The sequence below is a fragment of the Stylophora pistillata genome, chromosome 6, assembly GCF_964205215.1.
Source record: "Stylophora pistillata chromosome 6, jaStyPist1.2, whole genome shotgun sequence".
In the NCBI taxonomy this organism is placed as follows: Eukaryota; Metazoa; Cnidaria; class Anthozoa; order Scleractinia; family Pocilloporidae; genus Stylophora; species Stylophora pistillata.
The window spans coordinates 30588900-30608397 of NC_142524.1; the positions used below are offsets into that span (position 1 = coordinate 30588900).

The 19498-nt window shown below is 37.8% G+C and overlaps 2 protein-coding genes across 2 annotated transcripts; one reads left to right on the top strand and one right to left on the bottom strand.

Annotated features, from left to right (window-relative positions):
* The first annotated feature begins 1020 nt into the window (after nt 1-1020).
* Nucleotides 1021-2204, top strand: LOC111339250 (uncharacterized). Its single transcript, XM_022945863.2, has one exon. It carries the CDS (start codon nt 1147-1149, stop codon nt 2032-2034), a length of 888 nt encoding a protein of 295 aa, XP_022801598.2. The 5' UTR covers nt 1021-1146; the 3' UTR covers nt 2035-2204.
* Nucleotides 2205-4015: 1811 nt separating this feature from the next.
* On the bottom strand, nt 4016-19418 carry LOC111339249 (sorting nexin-6). Its single transcript, XM_022945862.2, has 15 exons — nt 19353-19418; nt 19217-19255; nt 18993-19097; nt 18799-18909; nt 11645-11711; nt 11405-11459; nt 10714-10837; nt 10236-10331; nt 9687-9742; nt 8221-8359; nt 7650-7859; nt 6995-7058; nt 5828-5877; nt 4863-4898; nt 4016-4271 (listed from the first exon to the last, which is right to left on the bottom strand). Exons 1-15 carry the CDS (start codon nt 19356-19358, stop codon nt 4221-4223), a joined length of 1209 nt encoding a protein of 402 aa, XP_022801597.2. The 5' UTR covers nt 19359-19418; the 3' UTR covers nt 4016-4220.
* Nucleotides 19419-19498: the final 80 nt, after the last annotated feature.

The window sequence follows — 19498 nt, forward strand, 5'->3', positions numbered from 1 at the left end:
TTTTGTTTTGTTTTGTTTTGTTTTGTTTTTTTTTTGCGGTTCAAGCAACATCGAGCAAGTTTTGCGTTTCTTGCATGAGCAATTTCTGAACAATATTTTGGTTTAGAACGCGTTTCAAGCACGCTTAGTCAACGATTTCATAGAAGACTTGAATTCGTGCGAACTTTTTTATGTTTATCAACCTTTAAAACGCATAAGTGGCAAATTGACAACGTTTCGCAAGCCTATTATCTAATTTCAGAACAGATAACCGGTTAAAAATACGCACAAAAAAAGCCATATTTGTTAATTTATTTTTCAGCGATTTTGTTTCAAGCTATTTTTGTTGACCGACGTTAGTAATTCTTGCGAAAAACGAAAACGTATTTTTTTAATTATTTTTAATTTAAAGATATCGAGAAATTCAGGCAGGAAATTTTGAAATTTAGCAAGCAACTTTTTCGATTTATCCTTGCCATTTTTTAGCATGCGATTTACGAGCACAATCATCATTTTATATTTTTATCTATTCATTCCGCTTCCACACGGTGAGGGTATCGGTACGTACCACTTAGTCCCACTTAAAAGTGGTCGTTCGTTACCATAACAACGCAAGCGCCTTTAATAAACATCCTTGAGCCGGTTCCTCGTGATCAATCAACATCGATCCCTCAAGTTTTTCATGATGATTAACCAAAAACGGATAAACTTAAGTGGACTAATCAAAGGGTCGTGAGGGTGATATAACAAAGATATTGCCTTTCAGACTTGCTTCATCCTGTCTGCAAAACCCCTGAGCGATTTGGCAAGAACACGAGCAGTCTCCGTACTAAACAAACATTATCTGTGGATTGTAAAGGATCTGACCAATTAACAGGAATTAAGAAATTAAAGGAAATATAACAATACCCACTACTTTATTGGTAGTTATTTCGGATATTTTTCTTCCTCAAGGCGAGGTTCTTAAAGTACATTCCTGAGGGCGTCACTTGACCAATCATCTCGCGCGTGTATCGTTCCATCTAATGGGATCACTGAATTTGGACATAGGCCGTTTATATCCGGTTTTATCCGTAGTTAAACAGAGCACTCAAGTCAAGATTTGCTGTCATTTCCCTTGAGATTACTAACCGGTTGTGTTTGATTTCGCTGGCGCGTGTTTCAAGAATGAGGTTTACGACCAAAGTGTCGTCTACGCAGAAGACTAGAGTTGCTGAATCGGCGACATCCGATCAGACTTTAACATTCTCCGTTAAGAAATCGGAGGTTTCTAATGGCGCGACTATCACAGATTCGGAGAGCGAGGGAGCTGTCGGCGGAGTACCGCTCAAAAAATCAAGTACACTCAACGTAAACCGCGAACAAATTGAAGATTTCACCCGCGTCCGCGACAAAATATTCCCTGTGATCAAAGCGCGCTCTTGGATAGACGCCACGAAGGATTTACTCGTCAGAATAGATCCCAAGAACAAAGCGGGTGTCTTGTTCACGCCACTGAAGAATATTCCGGGTACAAAACTTGGTTACACGCTAGCGATCGTCGACGACAGTCAACGCGCCGATTCACTTAACTATATCTCGACGAGCCATTTAGAAGCGTGGATCACCTCGGAGAGTGTTCTTCAAGAGGTGGCGCTAAAAAATCTAGAACAAAAGCTGGACGATCGGGGAGAACATCTCTGGGCTCAGAGTAAGGCAGGTATTCACTACATTGATAATTTGGGAGCGATATCAGCATCTGTTGTCTTACTCCCGCGTTTCATAGCACGTTTGGATGTGGAGATTGGCGACGCTGTCATTGTGGTGCCTTCGAGTGATCTCTGCATGGTTGTGGGATCTAAAATGGAGACGCGGCTCTGCATCGTAGGAGAAATGTCCCTTCGATATTCCAGTGATCCGCATCATTTGAACGCGATCCTTCGTTTGAACAAGTCAAGAATGGTAATTGCAATATACACACCGAAATCTTACGCCGGAGAATTTCCCGTCCCCTCGACTCTCGAAGAAGTCGCTGGCCTAAAATTAAGGGTACCTCTGATTAAAAGAAAAAAATAATTCGTAGAAATGCATCTTAATTGAGATTTCCACTTTATTTGGTAATAAACACTGCTAGAAATAACAAAGGCCACACAATGGGCATTGTGTAAACACTTGAAGCCAGCCCCTACTTCGTATCGTATCACGCTCTGTGTATACGTTGCTTAACTAAACTTAAGTATTATGAACCAGGTTTAAATTGGCTGATAAAGTAGAGAACATTCTGTCTGCTGAGAAATTTTTGAAATTTTAACGGCAAACCGATGACCTTAACTTTTTTTAAATTGAATAAGACACAAATCACTTGCAAACATCTTGTCAATTTACTTAATATGCTAAATCTGAAAATAGCGTCAGCGACCTGCTGGGTCCGAAGGGATTTGAAAGGTGTACAAAGGAATTATTATTTTGTCTTGTTCACAGTGTCTCTACCAATTTTAATGGTTCTGATTCCTTATACAGTGCGGCTTGAAACATGACAATAATTAAGATTAAACTAGACATTTTGCTTCAACTTTTTCCTGAGGCTTAGTCGACATCCTTTCCTAAAATATGAAAGCTCTTGTAATCCTTCCTTGTGACTGTAACTAAGACTGTTCGCAGGGATTGCGTCACCGAGACAGTCATGTAACGCAACCTCGCTGTTAGGGGTTTCTCCGTTAGCTTTCAAGATGGCGGCTGATCACGTGAGAAAATGTTTGAGAAACCTCGACGATCTCGACGGGGGAGGTTGTGCAATTTATTTGCTCGAGCACCGTGTAATACTGAGTAGGCGCCTTTGCAGTCTGAGGGAGGGGTTGGCGATAAAAAAACAGTTACGGGAGGGTGGATATTCGGTAGATTTCAGGAAGAGTAATTTAAAGAGAGAGATGAAGCAGAGTTTCTTTCTGTGACAATAAGCACTTAATTACCAACAATGTCTTGCATGCCACGACCATTCTCAAAAAGCAATGAATACAGAAGCTCTCCTTCTTAATTCTGCGCAGGATACAAATCATTTCAGTGGCCCCTTTAAACTAGTAGTTTCGTCCTCGAGATCGTAACCGTGACAAGAAAAAGTTGTAGTCTGTTCATCGCCCACTATGTTGTATCTTAAGGACCATCCACAACACACACAAAGCTGCGACACTGTCCTTTTAAAACCAAAGATAGTTCAATACTGGTAAATCAGTTCAATTAAACACAAGGAGTAAACTTTCTATCCTTCCTGATGTCTCGTATTGACAGTCTTTACAGTCAATGGGATTGCGTTGGGGGCTGTTTGGGAGACTGGCATCCTTTGACTACGCTACAAATGTTCTTGTGTCAAAATTCTGGCTTCGCTTGTGGATAAAACTCGTTAGTTTGAGCCAACGGCTATCAGTTTTGATAGCTAAGGTGAAATCTCCCTAGCCGGCTACTCATTCATTTTTTTTGCAAGCGCGTAGACCAAAAGGGGGACAAGAGTCAACTTGAAGAATCACAAAAGAATTGTCCTTCTTTTTTCAGCAACCGGGTTAAAAATTCCCCAAATGAGCAAAATTTGTTTCACTAACCATGAGAGAACACAGCAGTCACACGCCAGCGCATGAGTGAACGTTGTAATGATTAGGGTGTCCTGCCAGGCTTTCAGAACCATGTCGCCTTATACAAGGTACAAATGACCACTAGTAAGTTGCAGTGTTTTAAAAACGTAATTTTTCTGGAAAAGCTTAAAAAAGGTAAATTAAGATATCCGAACTGCAATAAGTTTTGTTTTCCTAAGTCTTGAGTTTTCTTTTCCCCTTCTTTTGTTTCCTCATACAGATTTCTATGAACATTTCAACTTTAATTTCTTTCGCATATTTTTCATCGACAGCGCTTGTTTCTTAGGCTTTTCTTTGGCATGTTGAGCGGGAAATTGGCGCGTGCGGGGCCAAAATTAATCGCCTCGCGCATGCCCGATGTTTGACTGCTGTGTTATATGAAAGGGCCCTTAATTGCAACTGTTAAGGAAATTAGAAAATTATTGAAACAGAAAGAAACTTAAACAAATTCATTGACTATTACTTAACGTTTAAAAATTATATTTATCTTCCACTTTAGACTTTTGCTGTTTGTTCAAAACCATACTTCCCAGTCTTAATCAAAGGAAGGGTTTGATTGAAGTTTTACACAAATCTATATCAGTACAAAAAGAAATTAACACAGTTTTCCTAGAATTATCGACGTTGGACTTCTCTTGACTACAATTCCTTTAGTTGTGCTAATGTTGTCTTCAGGAGATTCATATGGGCCTGAGGAAAAAAAAAAAGGACATGGTTCCCGATATTTGCTCAGCCAGAGTTATGATCTGATGTAATTTGATGTCATAGCTTTTAATAGAGTCAACAAGCCCGGTTATATTGAAAAATAAGGGAAACTTTTAAGGTGCACTCACTGAAGAAAAAAAGCCCGCGCTGACAGCAATTCAGTGATGCAAGGGGAATCATTTCTTTATCATAACCCAGTGCAATTCATCATTATTGCCTGCCAAGCCAGAAAGTAATCCTAAATAATTGCACACCTACATAGAAGCAGCGAGAATAAAAAGTCCTGCCTCAGAACCCAAGGTGAATGGCGAATTCCACAAGGACTACGCAAAACTGATTACTGACTACTTGTTACAAAAAATGAGCCATTATTTCCCATCTAAATCCTTCATCATCTTTGCCATCTTTGCTACTCAGCACTAATTGACACACTTGGTGGTTGGAATCATTGTATCTCTCCTAGTATGTGATCAATTGTCTTACCAGTGACTTTGGAAGCAGAAGTCTGATAAAGAGAATGAAACGCAAAGTCTTAAAGAAGACTGCAGAAATTTGAAATGATTCATTCAAAAGTACCTTAGCATGTTTGAGCTCCAGTTCTGCCCGTTCGGTCTGGAATAATAAAAATTTGAAATGATGAGTTGTTGGTACTAAGGCAAGCTTTCTTGACACACAAATTGCCACTATCCGTGTAAAAAAACACATCAGTGTTAGTTAAATTGCTTTCACACCAGGAAACAGAGGAGTCATATTTGACTCCCGGATTGCATTAATGTTTTCTCCAGGAGGGCAACTGGCCAAACTTTTTGATCTGAAATTCTTTATAAGATAAACTTTGATGGTCAAACCAGGTGGGCAAAACCTTCCTTAAAAGTGGTCAATTTGCCCAGTGCCCAGTGCCCAGTGCCCAGCCCTTAACGAAACTCCTGTTTGACTTTCTTCTACCTTTTTTGACATAAAAATTTCTTTCACTCATACAAACTACAATGCTGTTAGTTGAGTTGCTTTAGCAAAGAGAGTGAAGGAGTCATAATGACTGTCTTTCTACTTAAATTCACCCTACTATTGCTGCATGCCTTTTCTTGTTGATTGCCCCTTAATACAAGCAATTGTGTTGCAGGTCTATTGATACCCTATCCACTATATGCCACAACAGTGGTTAGCCCAGAAACCTTTTGGAATATGGCAAGCTTGCAATTTTCATCTTCTGGATTGGATTGCAATTGATGCATCAACTCTTCAACTCCCAAAAGTAATTAAAATATAACTTTCCCAAAATATTAATGTATTATTCAGAAAACAAACAAAGAGAATATTCAGACTTATCAAGAACAAGTTGTCTTTACCTAACACCAAATTCTTGTAAATGTTTTACAAGAAAATGTGTAACATTTAGAAGGAAGAATTAGCAATGAGATCTTAAGAGTTAAAGGCTGTGCAATTGCATCTATTAGCATTCAATCCACATAACCAATTTGCAGTGCAGTTGTACTGGAAATAGAATCTATTTTCATAAAAGCATTATTTCAACACCTACTCACCATGTTCTTTCTGAATTGTTGGACCCTTCTTGTTTTGAAGTCTGTCAGTTCTAATGAAGAAATAAAACATCTAGTTGAAGATACAAGTTGACAAAGCCACTATATTATTAAGCCACTCTTTCATTAATCGCTTAATTTTTAAATACAATTTAGCTGTGTGAGTTTATATTTTAGATATATTTAGATATTTTATATATACTTTTTACTCAAATATTGTAACATAAGATATGTATTTTTTATCTTGTGGAAATAAAGACTACTACTACTACTACTACTACTACTATATCTGTTTACTTGGCTGAAAAAAAAAAAACTGCATTCCCAGTGCTTTCCATAACATTTGCAACACATTTGGATTAACTCTTCACACTGTTACATCAGTATGCATATTCTCTATACAGTTACTCTCTAAATTTCCTGAGGTGCTGACAAGGAGAATTTGTATGACAATCAAGAAGTTCTTTAGTTAGTGAACATTTCTTTTTTTCCTGTGACCTCAACGTTTGATTCAGGAATGACACTGTCATTCAAGGAGAAACTACATGCTAATCAGTCTTAGGAGCAAAGGATTACAGAACAAAAACAAGTGCAAGAGATGCCCTTCCTGGTTGTTGTAACCCTGAACTCCCACGAGTGATTAAGATGTAGTTTCTTCCTATGGTAACCATACATTATCCAGGATATAGGTAATGAGAATACTCAAACTTATCAGCTAAAAGATGTTATCTTGATCTTAAACCAAATTCTTGCAACTAATATATATGATATTATATATATACAAGGCTAAAAGATTAAGAAAAATTATTAATATGTTAAAACCAAACGTTTTCAGCTGTTTGCCATCATCAGGGTTGAAAGTGTTGACTGTCTGTACATACATATATATCTTATGTGATTCCCAATGGGAAAAGTTTGGAGACATAAGAAATAACTTGTTTGATCAAACTTGGGGCAGAATTGTTGGATCATTAGCCCCTCGGTGATCCTACACTTGTGGAATGTTTCTGCTGAGGAGAGAATACGCCAAAATTTGAAGTGGCTAGAGAGGAAAATTAACAATCAGATGTTGGGGGTTGAAGAGTTTTAGTCCCTTCACTAGTTTATTTTCATTGACATCTGCTTTGCAAAATTATTTTAGAAATTTATATCTAGATTGCATGCAGTTACCTTGCTTGGCTACTTCTGAAATGTGTTCAAATTTTTCACTTGCAGTCTGTTGGGCAGTTTCAGCCTGAAACAGAAAGCAAAAAGAAAACATTCCCTTATTTCAAGAAAAAAAACAAATCCACAGATGTTTCTTTGTTCTCTTTCTCAAATCTAGCTGCTTTTAATCAAGTTTCCAGTTATAATTGCTTCCAGTTTGCTATCAATAGCTAATAATAATAATAATAATAATAATAATAATAATAATAAAAATAATAATAATTTAAGGTGGCTCTTCTTTGCCACTGTTTCCAGGCCAATTGGAATTCAGAATGTCAGTTTTGTGGAGGGTGAAAATCTGTTGGAGCAAGGACAAGAACCACCAACAAACTCAACCCACATGTAATGCCCAATCCAGGAATCAAACCCAGGCCATCACAAGCTCTCTTACCACTGCAACAACCCATCACTCAGCAAAAGGCAAAATGAAAGTTCTTAATTCACAACCATAGGTTGCATAAAATAATAAAAAAAAAAAACTGTTATGATATTTTTTCAATTCTTATGTAAACTTGATGACTAACAATTTGAGAAATAAGACTAGACTTAAAGAGAGGGGTAGATGATAAGCTTTAACACTAAGGAGATCTCATAAAACATCATTTCTCTGAGTACTTACAGCTGCAATTTCTTTACCCTTCACCCTTGCTTTGTCCAGAGCTTTATTAGCATTTTCATAATCAGCTAAACATCTTGCCCTGCGGTAAAGCAAGTTCTTGGCAGCATCTGTGTCTCGCACATAATATCTGAGCAAATCAGACGTTTTGAGATCTTGGTCAGAAGCCACACGGCCCTCCAACTTGCGAGCTTTTTCAAAATATTCAGACACCTGGGGAGAAAAACAAATGGTTAGGAATTATTTTACTTTACTTGCATCATTGACATGCTCTAAATAAGCATGGTTATGTTGGTTCCCTTGGTTGAATTATCAGGTTCCATTTGGAAAAAAATTTTCCTTTACATTGAATTACTAGATCGACTTTACCCCATGTATATCTAAAAGTCTGTATTGGTGTTCATTTAGATACTGTATGTTTTCAATTCAAGAAATGTATAAAGCATTTATCAAATCTGAATAAAACTTAAAAAGAAAAGAACAAAACACAGTGAGATTCTCAAAAAGTTTACTGTAAGCTCTGACTCCAAAGTGAGCACAAGCTGCTGACAACCCTACTCCAAAAAATAATTACCTTGTTCAGAAAGCGATCTATTTCCATGTATTCACTGGTGCCCATCTGGGAAATGCAGCTAGAAATCCTTATAAAAGAATCAGCCACATTCTTGTGAGTTTTTGTCATACGATCTGCGTGACGAGTAGAATCCTTTAACCTGCAAAAGCAAGTTACCAAAGAAAACATTGGTGTAGAATAAAATAGCCATTATGTTTACTTGGGATCTAATAACTGCACATGGCTGGACAGATTTAATGTTTGCCACTCTTTCTACCCTAACATCAGTATACATATTCTCTATACAGTTCTCTATCAGGGCTGTGGTCGAGCAGCACCCGGAGGTCCCTGGTGCCTTACTTTTGCTCTTAGTTTTTTCATAAAAAGATGCTGGGCACCCTGGATTTCACAGTTTCAGAGCATTGGGCTCCTTTCAACTTTTCAAAGAGCACAGCCCTGTCTATGCATTTCTAAAGTGCTAACAAGGAGAATTTGCTTGATGATCGAGAGCTTCTTTAGTTGGTGATTATTTCCTTTATTCTCATAACCATAACATTTGATTTAGGGCTGACAATGTTAAGAGAAATTAGATGCTAGTCACTCTTGGGAGTCAAAGGGTTCAGTGGAATAATTGTTTTAAAAAAAATGTTAAATTAAATTATTAAATTTTATTAAATCATTCAGCTCCCTTTTAATTTAAGCTGATGCATACGCTTACCATATTTGTAGGTTATGGTATATTGACTCATATATCGTAATGGCTAAGTCAATAAAAAGTCTTGAATTGCATTATCCAATGATCCAGTTAATTATGATTATTATCCAACTACACCTCTGTAGAGTACAAATAACACCTAAGACAAGTACAAGTATCACACAATATTTGCACTCCAGAAATATTTGTGAAATTCGCCCCCACAGAAATATTTATTTGGTGTGTTGGATAATAAATCTCTTATTAGACATTTTGTTGCATAGTATCGCTGAGTATTTTAACTCATTGTTTATATTTAGACTTGCCCTACCCACTTGTCAAAATATGGCACAACTCGTACAAATACTCAGCAATACTACACAACAAAACGTCTAATAAGATATATAAATATATATTTTGTTTAGAGAGCTGCCACCTGATCAAATGAAATAATTTTCGGAGAATCAGCTAACAGACTCCTTCTATGCATGCAGCAGTTTTCACAAGTACAGTCACGTGACCCTTGTACTGGTTATACCCTGAAGCTTGGATTAAGTGTACAATTATTATAAGAACCAGAGTCAAAGTAATCAGATTGTTTGAAGTGGTGGCGAAAGATCTTTTTATACCAATCTAAAGTTGTAGAAACAAAAAACCAAAGGAAACCTGGGTAACTGTTTATACTCAGTTGAAAATGAAAATACCTAATAAGTGACAAGAGCTTTCAAAATTCATGTACATGTACCTTTAACAATTTTCAGCAGTGCCAATCAAAGTAGGTGATCAAACTTACTTCATATTATATTCCACTAAAAATTTCTTCTCGCCCTCAAAAAACTCATCTACATCCTACAACAAAACAAGAAAAGTTAGAAGGTGTGAAAAAGCTACAGAAATAAAATAAAGAGGGAGTAATTGTTGTAGATCTGGAAAGACTTTCTTAACCAACTCATAATCCAGTAAAACAATGTGAAAAATGTAATAACATATGCATTTACCTAGGTGCATTTCCTCAGACTAAATCTGCATAAATTTGTTTTGCTGTATTGTCATTTGATATAATAATCAACTATTATTCACTGAAGTGGAGGTGAATGGTTGTGGATATTTACCTCACTGCTTTTGCAGCTCAGTTAAGTTCCATCACACCAACACTGCTTAAGGTTTTGTCTCTTCTCGCTGCTTGAACATGAATATTACTTGCTCATCAGCATGCACAAAAAAGCACTATTCATCTGGGTATACACTTCTTACAAATTGTTCAAAACAAAGACCTATCCTAAAATTCATACTAAGTTATAATAATTTATTCAAACTATTGTCTGTGATAAGTTTTATCCACCTTTTGTGATGACAAAAGGACTTCGTCAACTCCTTTGGCAAGACCTTTGAAGAGACCTCCAAGTTTCTCCTTTTTGTTTTTGCCTCTAACATTTAGCTGGGATAAAGAAATAAAAAAAAAAAATAGTTAATGCAACTGGAGAAAAACAGGATAGGGTCTTAAATAAATCTTTTCAATCTCTATACTTGAGTTTAAATTCTCTTAACTGATGACTGTATATTGCTTTGTAAGCTTCCCATGTAAATCTTACGTCAGATTGAAAACAAACAACCTTTTTTATTCTCTTTAACTGTCTGCTCACTGGTGAGCTAAAATTGAGAGGAGAATCTATTCATTGATCACTGATGGGGGTGAATTTGTTGAAAGAGTTTTTATCACAGATCTCAGATAAATCTTCATGAACAAAAATGTTAGGATATCTAACTCTGTACCATTACTAGATCTTTCTTTTGAAATGGTAAGACTGTATACAATGTACCTCTCCTTTAAATTCCAAAAACACATTAAAGTTGCTGTCTTTTCTCAGAGTTGGATGAGCAGCTACGCGTGTCAGGAATACTTCATGCATGGCTACAGTTTTCTTGAAAGTGGCAAGATACTCTCTGAAATGCCAACAAGACATAAATATTAAAGACATAACTTTTAAAGAGGTAAATAAATTAATAATGACCAATCCAAGTAATATTTGTCATGTTTTAATCATTTGTTTTGTTATGTTTTTTAACTAAATTACAGCTAGCTGGTGGAGTTTGAAGAAGGTAAGACCAACATTTTTCAAGTTAACCAAAAAAAGTGTAATCATTTTCAATCTTCTAATTTTTTTTTTTTTATGCAAAGCCATTTTTGGCCCTACCATAATATATCTTAAGCTTTTATACAGTTTTAAAAAACAGTATTCCGAAAGTTGAACTACATGTGAGACTCTCTCATATATGTTGAGAAAAAGAGAAAAAGAGAAAAACTTGGTGGGAGAAAATCCTCTCTATGCAAGGTTTTCACCAGAAGTTAGTGATGAACCTATTTTTTAAAATTTGAAATGAAACAAGCTTCAATTCACTTTTTCAGCCCACATATTATCTTATTGTAGCCTTCCCATTTCAAACCTGGACCCCAGCTTTATCTCTGCACTACACATGTTCTTGAAACAGAACAATAGCACTTTAACTTACGCTTCAAGTTCTTGTTTCATCTTTTGAAACTCCTCCTTTGTCATTGTATTTTCACCTAAATGAGAAACACAATTAATTCAAGAACCAGGATAAAATAACTTTCCCAGGAAATGCACGGCTACCATTGTTATACGGTTCACCAGTAAGAGTATATCACTCAAAACATTAACCATAAATCACATACCACTGTAGCAACAAAAAAAAAAATTAAGGAAAAAGTAACTAATATCTTGCATTTACCTTCTCCAAGTTTCTGCAGCTTTTCACGAGACACATCAAAATCTGGCTTGGGAGGTGCTGGGGGAATCTAACAGGAACAATTTGTAGCGTATTGTAAAATGAAAATGGCTGTAATTACAGAAACACACTCAGGTAAAAATAAATGTTTTCTCATTAATGAAATTCTGCACAGTGGTTACCCCTTCAACTCCTAAAAAAAAAAAGTAAGCGAGTGAGTGAGTAAAGGGTTTATTAACAGTGTTTCCACAGAGAGGCTCTTCACCTGTCACTAACTAAATACTTTATAGGATCAACTAAAACCTATTTGATGTGAGTGAGTGAGTGAGTGAGTGAGTGAGTGAGTGAGTGAATACTCTATTAATGTGTCAAGAGATTTAGCTACCAAGCTAATTGGGGACACTCCTATCTACAATATTTTTAAATGATATTCATAGAAATATATACAATAAAATATAAAATCGGAGGAGATAAACAGACAATCATACACAGCAAAATGTATCCATCACATGCATATAAAATTTAGTTAATAAGAAGCTACTATGTAATACAGGCAATGCATTTGCATGACCCATCTAATAGGTTTGTAATATCAATTCTCCTGACAGCTTTCTTGAAGGCTTGAAGCCTATTTTTTCTATGAATATCTTGACTTATTTTCCCCCATAAATAGGGGCCTAGATATTTAACACTATGTTTCCCATACTTCACCGTCCTGAATCTAGGAATGGGGAATTCTCCACATCTTAGATTATAGTGTTTATCTTGCTTATAGAAAATTTCCCAAATGAGCTCAGGTGCCAAGGAGTTTTGGACCTTATACATTGGTATCAAAATGTCTTGAAGACACCTATTTTCTAAACTAGGTAGACACCCCTTTTCCAATAATTCTCCATATTCAGTTTTCCTGTCGTTGAATACTGAGCGCAATGCCCTTTCTTGAATATTTTCTAGTTTTCTTTTCTCCTATGCTTTACAAAAATGCCACACAGTATGGCAATATGTGAGGTAAGGTAATATGGCCGATTTCAACAGCTGAAGCTTAGCTTCTATAGGGATCATGCGCCCAAGACAAACAAGAGCATTAATTTTACTATTCTGCTAGCCTTCTTACAAATAGCACTAATATGTGGACTAAATTCAAGCTTATTATTGATAGTAACCCTTCATAGTTTCAGTGCGGGTACAGATGCAATGTTTCCCCATCACTGTCAACACTTATTGATTGTGCATCATTGTTCTTCTTTCCTATCAACATGGTATTATATTTCTCATGATTTCCAATTAAAAAGTTGTCTGTGTACCACCTAGAAATAGCATGTCCTCCCTCATCTAATGATTGCTCTACCACCTGTATCGAATTTCCTGTTACAAAAAGCTGGTGGTCATCTGCATACATAAACAGGTTCAAATTGCTAGGCGAACTATTGATTAACAAAGTTAAATCATTTGAAAAATATTCCACATAAGTGGCCCGAATGATAATCCTTGTGGACAACCTCTGATAGTATCCCTCCAACAGCTCATCTCTGAATCTAATTTGAATCTATTTTGTCGGTTAGTAAAGTATGACCTTATAAGGCAAAGCGCTTCCTCTGTGAAGCCATAAGCTTTGAATTTGTTTACCATGAGTGCCGGGTGAAGAGAATCGAAGGCTTTGGTCATGTCAGTTGATAGTATTCCTACATACTGTTTTGGAGTCAGCAGCCATTCTCCATTTCTCAGTCAAGCTCAGCAGTGTTGTTTCACAGCTATACATTTTCAATCATAAATTTAAAATAGCAAAACATTCTAGTCTGTACACGCTTGCAACTTAAAAGTGATTAACATGTAACTTCTCCCTATGATATCCATGCATTATTCAGCAAACAGGTAATGAGAATACTCAAACTTATCAGGTAGAATTTATCTATCGATCTAACACCAAATTCTTGTCAATAGTTTACAAGGAAATGTGTAGCAACCATAGGGGAGAATTAACAATCAGGGCTACAGGGTAAACTGGCCAAACTTTGCTCTCATTTTTACCCTGATCTCTTATTCCGGCCAAATAACTTTCAATACTCCAAACCAACTAATCATCCATAATCTAAGTAAATCATGAACCGAAAGGCTGACCTGGGAGGGAGGGGAGAGGTGGGTCCAGAGGGCATGAACTGAGGCAACATATGTGAGTGAAGTGAATGATGATAATAATAATAATAATAATAATAATAATAATAATAATAATAATAATAATAATAATAATAATAATAATAATGAATGGCTGTCTACACACAAGGAGTAACATTGGAAGGCTGTACTTGCCGAGAAAGGAAAGAGGAAGAGGACTGATTGGGATCGAAGAGTGTGTAAAGAGGGAGAGCAAATCCCTTCATGGTTATCTGAGTGAGAGCACAGAATGGATACTTCAAGCTGCATTGAAGGAGAAGATTATTGCTGAAAAAGAGAGCCTTCAGGACTATGAGAGGAGGAAGAAAGAAGAGAAAGTTAAAAACTGGAAGGAGAAAGCCCTACAGAGTGATTTCATCCAACAAATATCAGATAAAGCTGGAGAGGAGTCCTGGAGATGGTTAAGGAATGGATTTTTTAAAAAAGGAGACAGAAAGTTTGATTCTGGCAGCTCAGGAACTGGCTATAAGAACAAACTCAACCAGGTATAGCCTAGACAAGACTTCAGAAATGCCACTGAGTAGACTGTGTGGAGAAATCACTGAAACAGTAAGACACATTGTCAGTGGATGCAAAAAGCTTGCCCAGAGAGAGTACAGGAAGTGCCACGACGAGGTGGCCCTGCAGGCACACTGGGAGATGTTCAGAAAGTATGAAATAGAGTGTACTGACAAGTGGTATGACCACCAACCCTTGTCAATCGAAAAAAAATGGAGAGGTGACGATTAACTGGGACATGACTATCTACACAGACAAAGTGCAAAGGCATAATCAGCCAGACATTACCCATCCTCGGAGACCCAGGGGCTGTGGGTCGATTTCAAGTTAGGGCATGAAGAGCCCCTGGGGACATTGTCTTACAAGACTAGTTCCAAATGGTCGCAGTCGTTCTGCCCTCTGATTGGTGCCAGAAAATCTTTGTGTTTTTCTGCCCAATCAGAGTGAAGTGTATTTTAGAGTCCTTTCGTGTGTTGTAACACGGACAAATACTAATAGCTCAGTTGCTCGCTATGTTTGTTTGGGCCGTGCGACGGAGATTTGCTTGTGGTGAAAAGTTTCAGTCTCAGCACACAATGTAAGAGAAATCAATCAGATTGTCCACGAAAATCTTACTGGAAATTATACTGAATACTTTCGCAGGTATCACTAGAGAACGTGTTTTAAAGTTTGCAAGGTTTGTATACAACACGATGGTTGCAGTCATTGATGTGTCGCTTTAAATGTTAAACGAGATTTGAGCTTAAATCTTTCTAGACTTTTTGCATAATTAGCTGTGACTGAAGCTTTGCCAATCCTGTGAAGTTATTTCGTCGCACGGGCCACGCAGCTATGTTGAGCAACTGGCGCTTTCGCCTGCGTAGCGTTCTGCTTTCTGTGCATGCCAAAATCTAATCTTTGCATTGCAGTAAAGTCGTTCACAATACGGCTTAAGTTCGTGGACGACCTCCAGCAAGCGCTTCGAGAAAGCTTAGCTGTGTTTTCAGTTAGCTAATTAAAATCTGAAAAACTTATTAATGAGAACACCGTGGGAAGGAGAGGTTTTTTTGGGCAGTTACCGAAGGGGTTTGGAAAGAGTTTAATCTTTCAACTGCTGCCTATAGTGTTGAAATTCTTGAGCAAGGAAGGCCACGGATTCTCTTCTAGTCCCTTGGTCATTGTCATTTCACCTCTTCTGTCGATTGTTGAAGACCAAGTTAAATATCTTTGATCATTGGGAATCAATCCAATGCTGCTTTCAATGGGAAAAACAAAACCAAAGACCAAGAAATAATGGATGGAAAGGGTGGGTTTGCTTCATTGTAAATGTCAGCTCAATAGTACAGGGTCATCTACCCACATCTAATAAGCAAAAGTTTCCACGCTTTGTTTTTCTTTTTTTTCAAGCGAAGATGAGATTAGATTTTGGCATGCACAGAAAGTTGCGCAAGTACCAGTTGCTCGACATACCTGCGTGGCCTGTGTGACGAAATAACTTCACGGGATTGGCAAAGTTTCAGTCACAGCAAATTATGCAAAAAATCTAGAAAAGATTTAAGCTGAAATCTCGTTTAACATTTAAAGCTACATATCAATGACTGCAACCATCGTGTTGTATACAAACTTCGCAAACTTTAAAACATGTTCTCTAGTGATACCTGCGAAAGTATTCAGTTTAATTTCCGCTAAAATTTTCGCAGACAATCTGATCGATTTCTCCTACATTGTGTGCTGAGACTGAAACTTTTCACCACAAGCAAATCTCCGTTGCACGGCCCAAACAAACATAGCGAGCAACTGAGCTATTAGTATTTGTCCGTGTTACAACACACGAAAGGACTCTAAAGTACACTTCACTCTGATTGGGCAGAAAAACACAAAGATTTTCTGGCACCAATCAGAGGGCAGAACAACTGCGACCGTTTGGAACTAGTCTTGTAAGACAATGTCCCCAGGGGCTCTTCATGCCCTAACTTGAAATCGACCCACAGACCCTGGGTCTCTGAGGATGGACATTACCCTAATTCATAAAGACATGCAGAAATGGACACTTATTGACATAGCTGTGCCAGCGGATCAGAACACCACCTGGACCAAGGAGGAGAAGGTGGAAAAGTACCAGGAACTAGCATACGAAATCAGAAGGATCCATGGAACCTCGAAAGTCACAATGATACCAATCATGATTGGTGCTCTTGGAAGCATATCAAAAAGATCAAAGGCCTGGTTTGGCAAGTTAGGTGTACCTGACTTCCTTAAAAGTGTTCAATTATCGGCCATCCTTGGAACTGTTCACCTGTTGCGAAAAGTGTTGTGTCTCTGAGCTACGGGAAGTTGCTGAGACACAAACAACGTTACCCAGTGGAACACCCGACAACTGGAGAGAATTGAAATAATAATAATAACAATAATAATAATAAATTTATTTAAGTGTCAAATGTGTTTAGCTGTACAACCACAAGCTAATTGGGGACACTAGTCTAATCAACAATTACAAATCAATTAACAATATAAATTCTAAAATCTTAAAAAATCTAACATAAATTTCACAACCAACAGAGATTACAGCAGTCACTATTATTATCTAAAATACTCGCAATATCTAATTTAGGTATGGTGGTTTTAAACAATGGGGGGGCTAGGTGATTGTTTGACCAGGTTGTCAAGTCTGTTCCATAGTGCAGGTCTGAAATAATGTATCGAGTGTTTCCTACAGTTAATAGTATTAAATCAAGGTAGATTAAAGTCTTTCTTTCTCAGATTGTAGCTTGATCTATTTAAGCTAAAAATTTCGGCAACATTGGTGGGGGCAAGCTTAAGCTTAACTTATACATAAGGATAGCAATGTCTTGAAGTCTACGATTATACAGTGTAGGTAGTCGTGATCTTTTGAGCGGTGTCTCATAGGTATCTGACTTTGTTCTATACACTGCTCTAACGCGCGTTCTTGAAGGCGTCCAATTTTCCTGCAGTCAGAAGCCTGGCAAAAATGCCATATTACGTGACAATAAGCAAGGTAGGGAAGGATAGAGGACTTATAGATGGTCAGCTTAGCTGGACGAGGAATGAGATTGTGCAGGTGCATAAGGACTCCCACTTCCTTGCTTGCTCTCTTACACAATTCAAACTAAAATCTATTCTATTGTCGATGTGGATGCTGAGTATTTTGATATGATCTGTGTTAGTTATGACCTTTCCATTTATGCAAATATCAGTAAATTGTCTATCAACGTCAATATTTTTAGGATTGAAAATCATTGCTTGGGATTGAACAGGATTTGCTAATAGGTAATTATCTCGGTACCAAGACGTGGCTCGTTGTCCATTCTGCTCCAAGGTTTCCCTTATGATTTTATAAGTAGTCCAGTGGTCAGAGAGCTGGACTCTGGGTCGGATGGCCTGGGTTCAAGTCCTGGCTGGGGCACAACATTGTGACCAGAAGCAAGTCACTTGACTCACATTGCTTTGTCTTCTTGAATAAGATGTAAAGCTGTAGGTCACATCTTCTGCAGGGTTTGGGGTAGGAGATGTTAATTTCCCACACCCAAGATTACTGTGTGGTGGATGTCCTTCCCTGGGTGGGAAGGTGAGATCGCTACATGGACTGAAGCAGCTGCCAAAGGTGCCTGATAAAATGCTGATGTCCGATCTCAACCTTACTACATTGAGGTTGAAAAGCCCCTTTAGGGGAGCTTCAATTAACATTGCACATAATCAGTTCCTTAGGTGTACATTTGGTGGTCATCAGCGTACATGCATAAGTTAGCAGAAGTTATAGCGCAGGGCAGATCATTCTGAAATACGTTCCACAGCAGGGGGCAAAAAGAGGACCCCTGAGGACACCCTCTAGTCATATGCTTCCAGCTGCTTTTCGTGTTTCCAATTCTTACGCTATTTTGCAATTATTGAAGAATGACCTCGTGAAGTCTAATGCTTTTGGCTCAAAGCCGTAAGCCTCAATCTTTTTCAGGGTCAATAAATGACTGAGGGAATCGAATGCCTTGCTCATATCAGTCGATAGTGTACATACCAACTCCTTATCTATGATTGTTTCCATTCCTCCATCAGACATAGTAGTGTTGTCTCACAACTATGTCCTTTACTGTATGCAGTACTTTGGTTGAAAAGGATGTGGTCAAGTTTTTCAGACAATTGTTTACTCAGCAACAGTTCAAACAGTTTTCCAACAGTTATTAAGGAAGTTATAGGTCTGTAATTCTTGACATCCTGAGTATTACCATCATTGAAAGCAGACGCCCATTCGCCCATTTTCCAGTGAGTCAGTCAGCCAGTTGCTAGATTTAATGTATTCATTATATAGACTAGTCAGGGATGGTGCAATCAATGATCAAACCTGACGTTTAAAATCAAAATGACCATGAACTAAGATTGCACATAGCCCGATGAGACTTTTGTTCTCCTAAAATTTGATAATATCGATCGCTACTCGGAGATAGCTGCTATTAAGACTAATATTCTTCCACGCGTGTGTTAGCTTAATTACTTACTATGATTCCGGCATATTCCTCATTTTCAACGTATCGATCGTGTAACCAAACAAACTCTTCGTGTTCCCTGACCACGGAAAACTCACCCTCCTTGAAAACAGGCAGCGTGGTCTGGAAAGCAACAGAATTAATTGCCGTTAAACAGCGAGCAAAGACGATTAATTTCTCACTAAATGAAAGCTCAGTTTTGTTACCTTCGTATGAACCGTAAACTTGACGCGCTCTCTTTCACTTAATGCATCGGAAATATCTACCACCAAGGATGTGTCTGTGTGCAAATCCACCGACTGAGTCCGTGTCTACAAAGAAATCGAAGTAATAACTCTGCGAAATCGAGAGAGAGAACAAATTGCTATCTTCGATTCCCAAAACTGCCACATTTAGGTACTGGATCAAAGATGAACAAAAAGCAACTCACTTTTTCATCTTCCAGCATGTCTGCGCTATCCGACGCGTCCTGTAGAGAATATCAAATAAAGATCAAAGTAATTTATTATGTACTGGTGAAAAATTCCTCTACTGCACAGCTGTTTTCCCACAATCATATGTCTTACCATCATGGTTGGTGCCGAACCGAGCCAATTACTTCTTTTGTCACGTGACTAGCGGAACCGTGACAAAAAAAAATCTCCTTCTACACCCCACTCCACCCCACTAAGGTCACAGCTATAAAACAAGCGAGACCTTGTTACTGTTTATA

Coding starts and splice junctions, on each gene's coding strand:
- LOC111339249 (XM_022945862.2), bottom strand. Junction 11,712..18,798: donor AGGAATATGCCGGAATCATA/GTAAGTAATTAA, acceptor TGTTCCTGTTAG/ATTCCCCCAGCACCTCCCAA. Junction 11,460..11,644: donor GCTGCAGAAACTTGGAGAAG/GTAAATGCAAGA, acceptor TTTCTCATTTAG/GTGAAAATACAATGACAAAG.
- LOC111339250 (XM_022945863.2), top strand. CDS start 1,147: ATGAGGTTTACGACCAAAGTGTCGTCTACGCAGAAGACTAGAGTTGCT.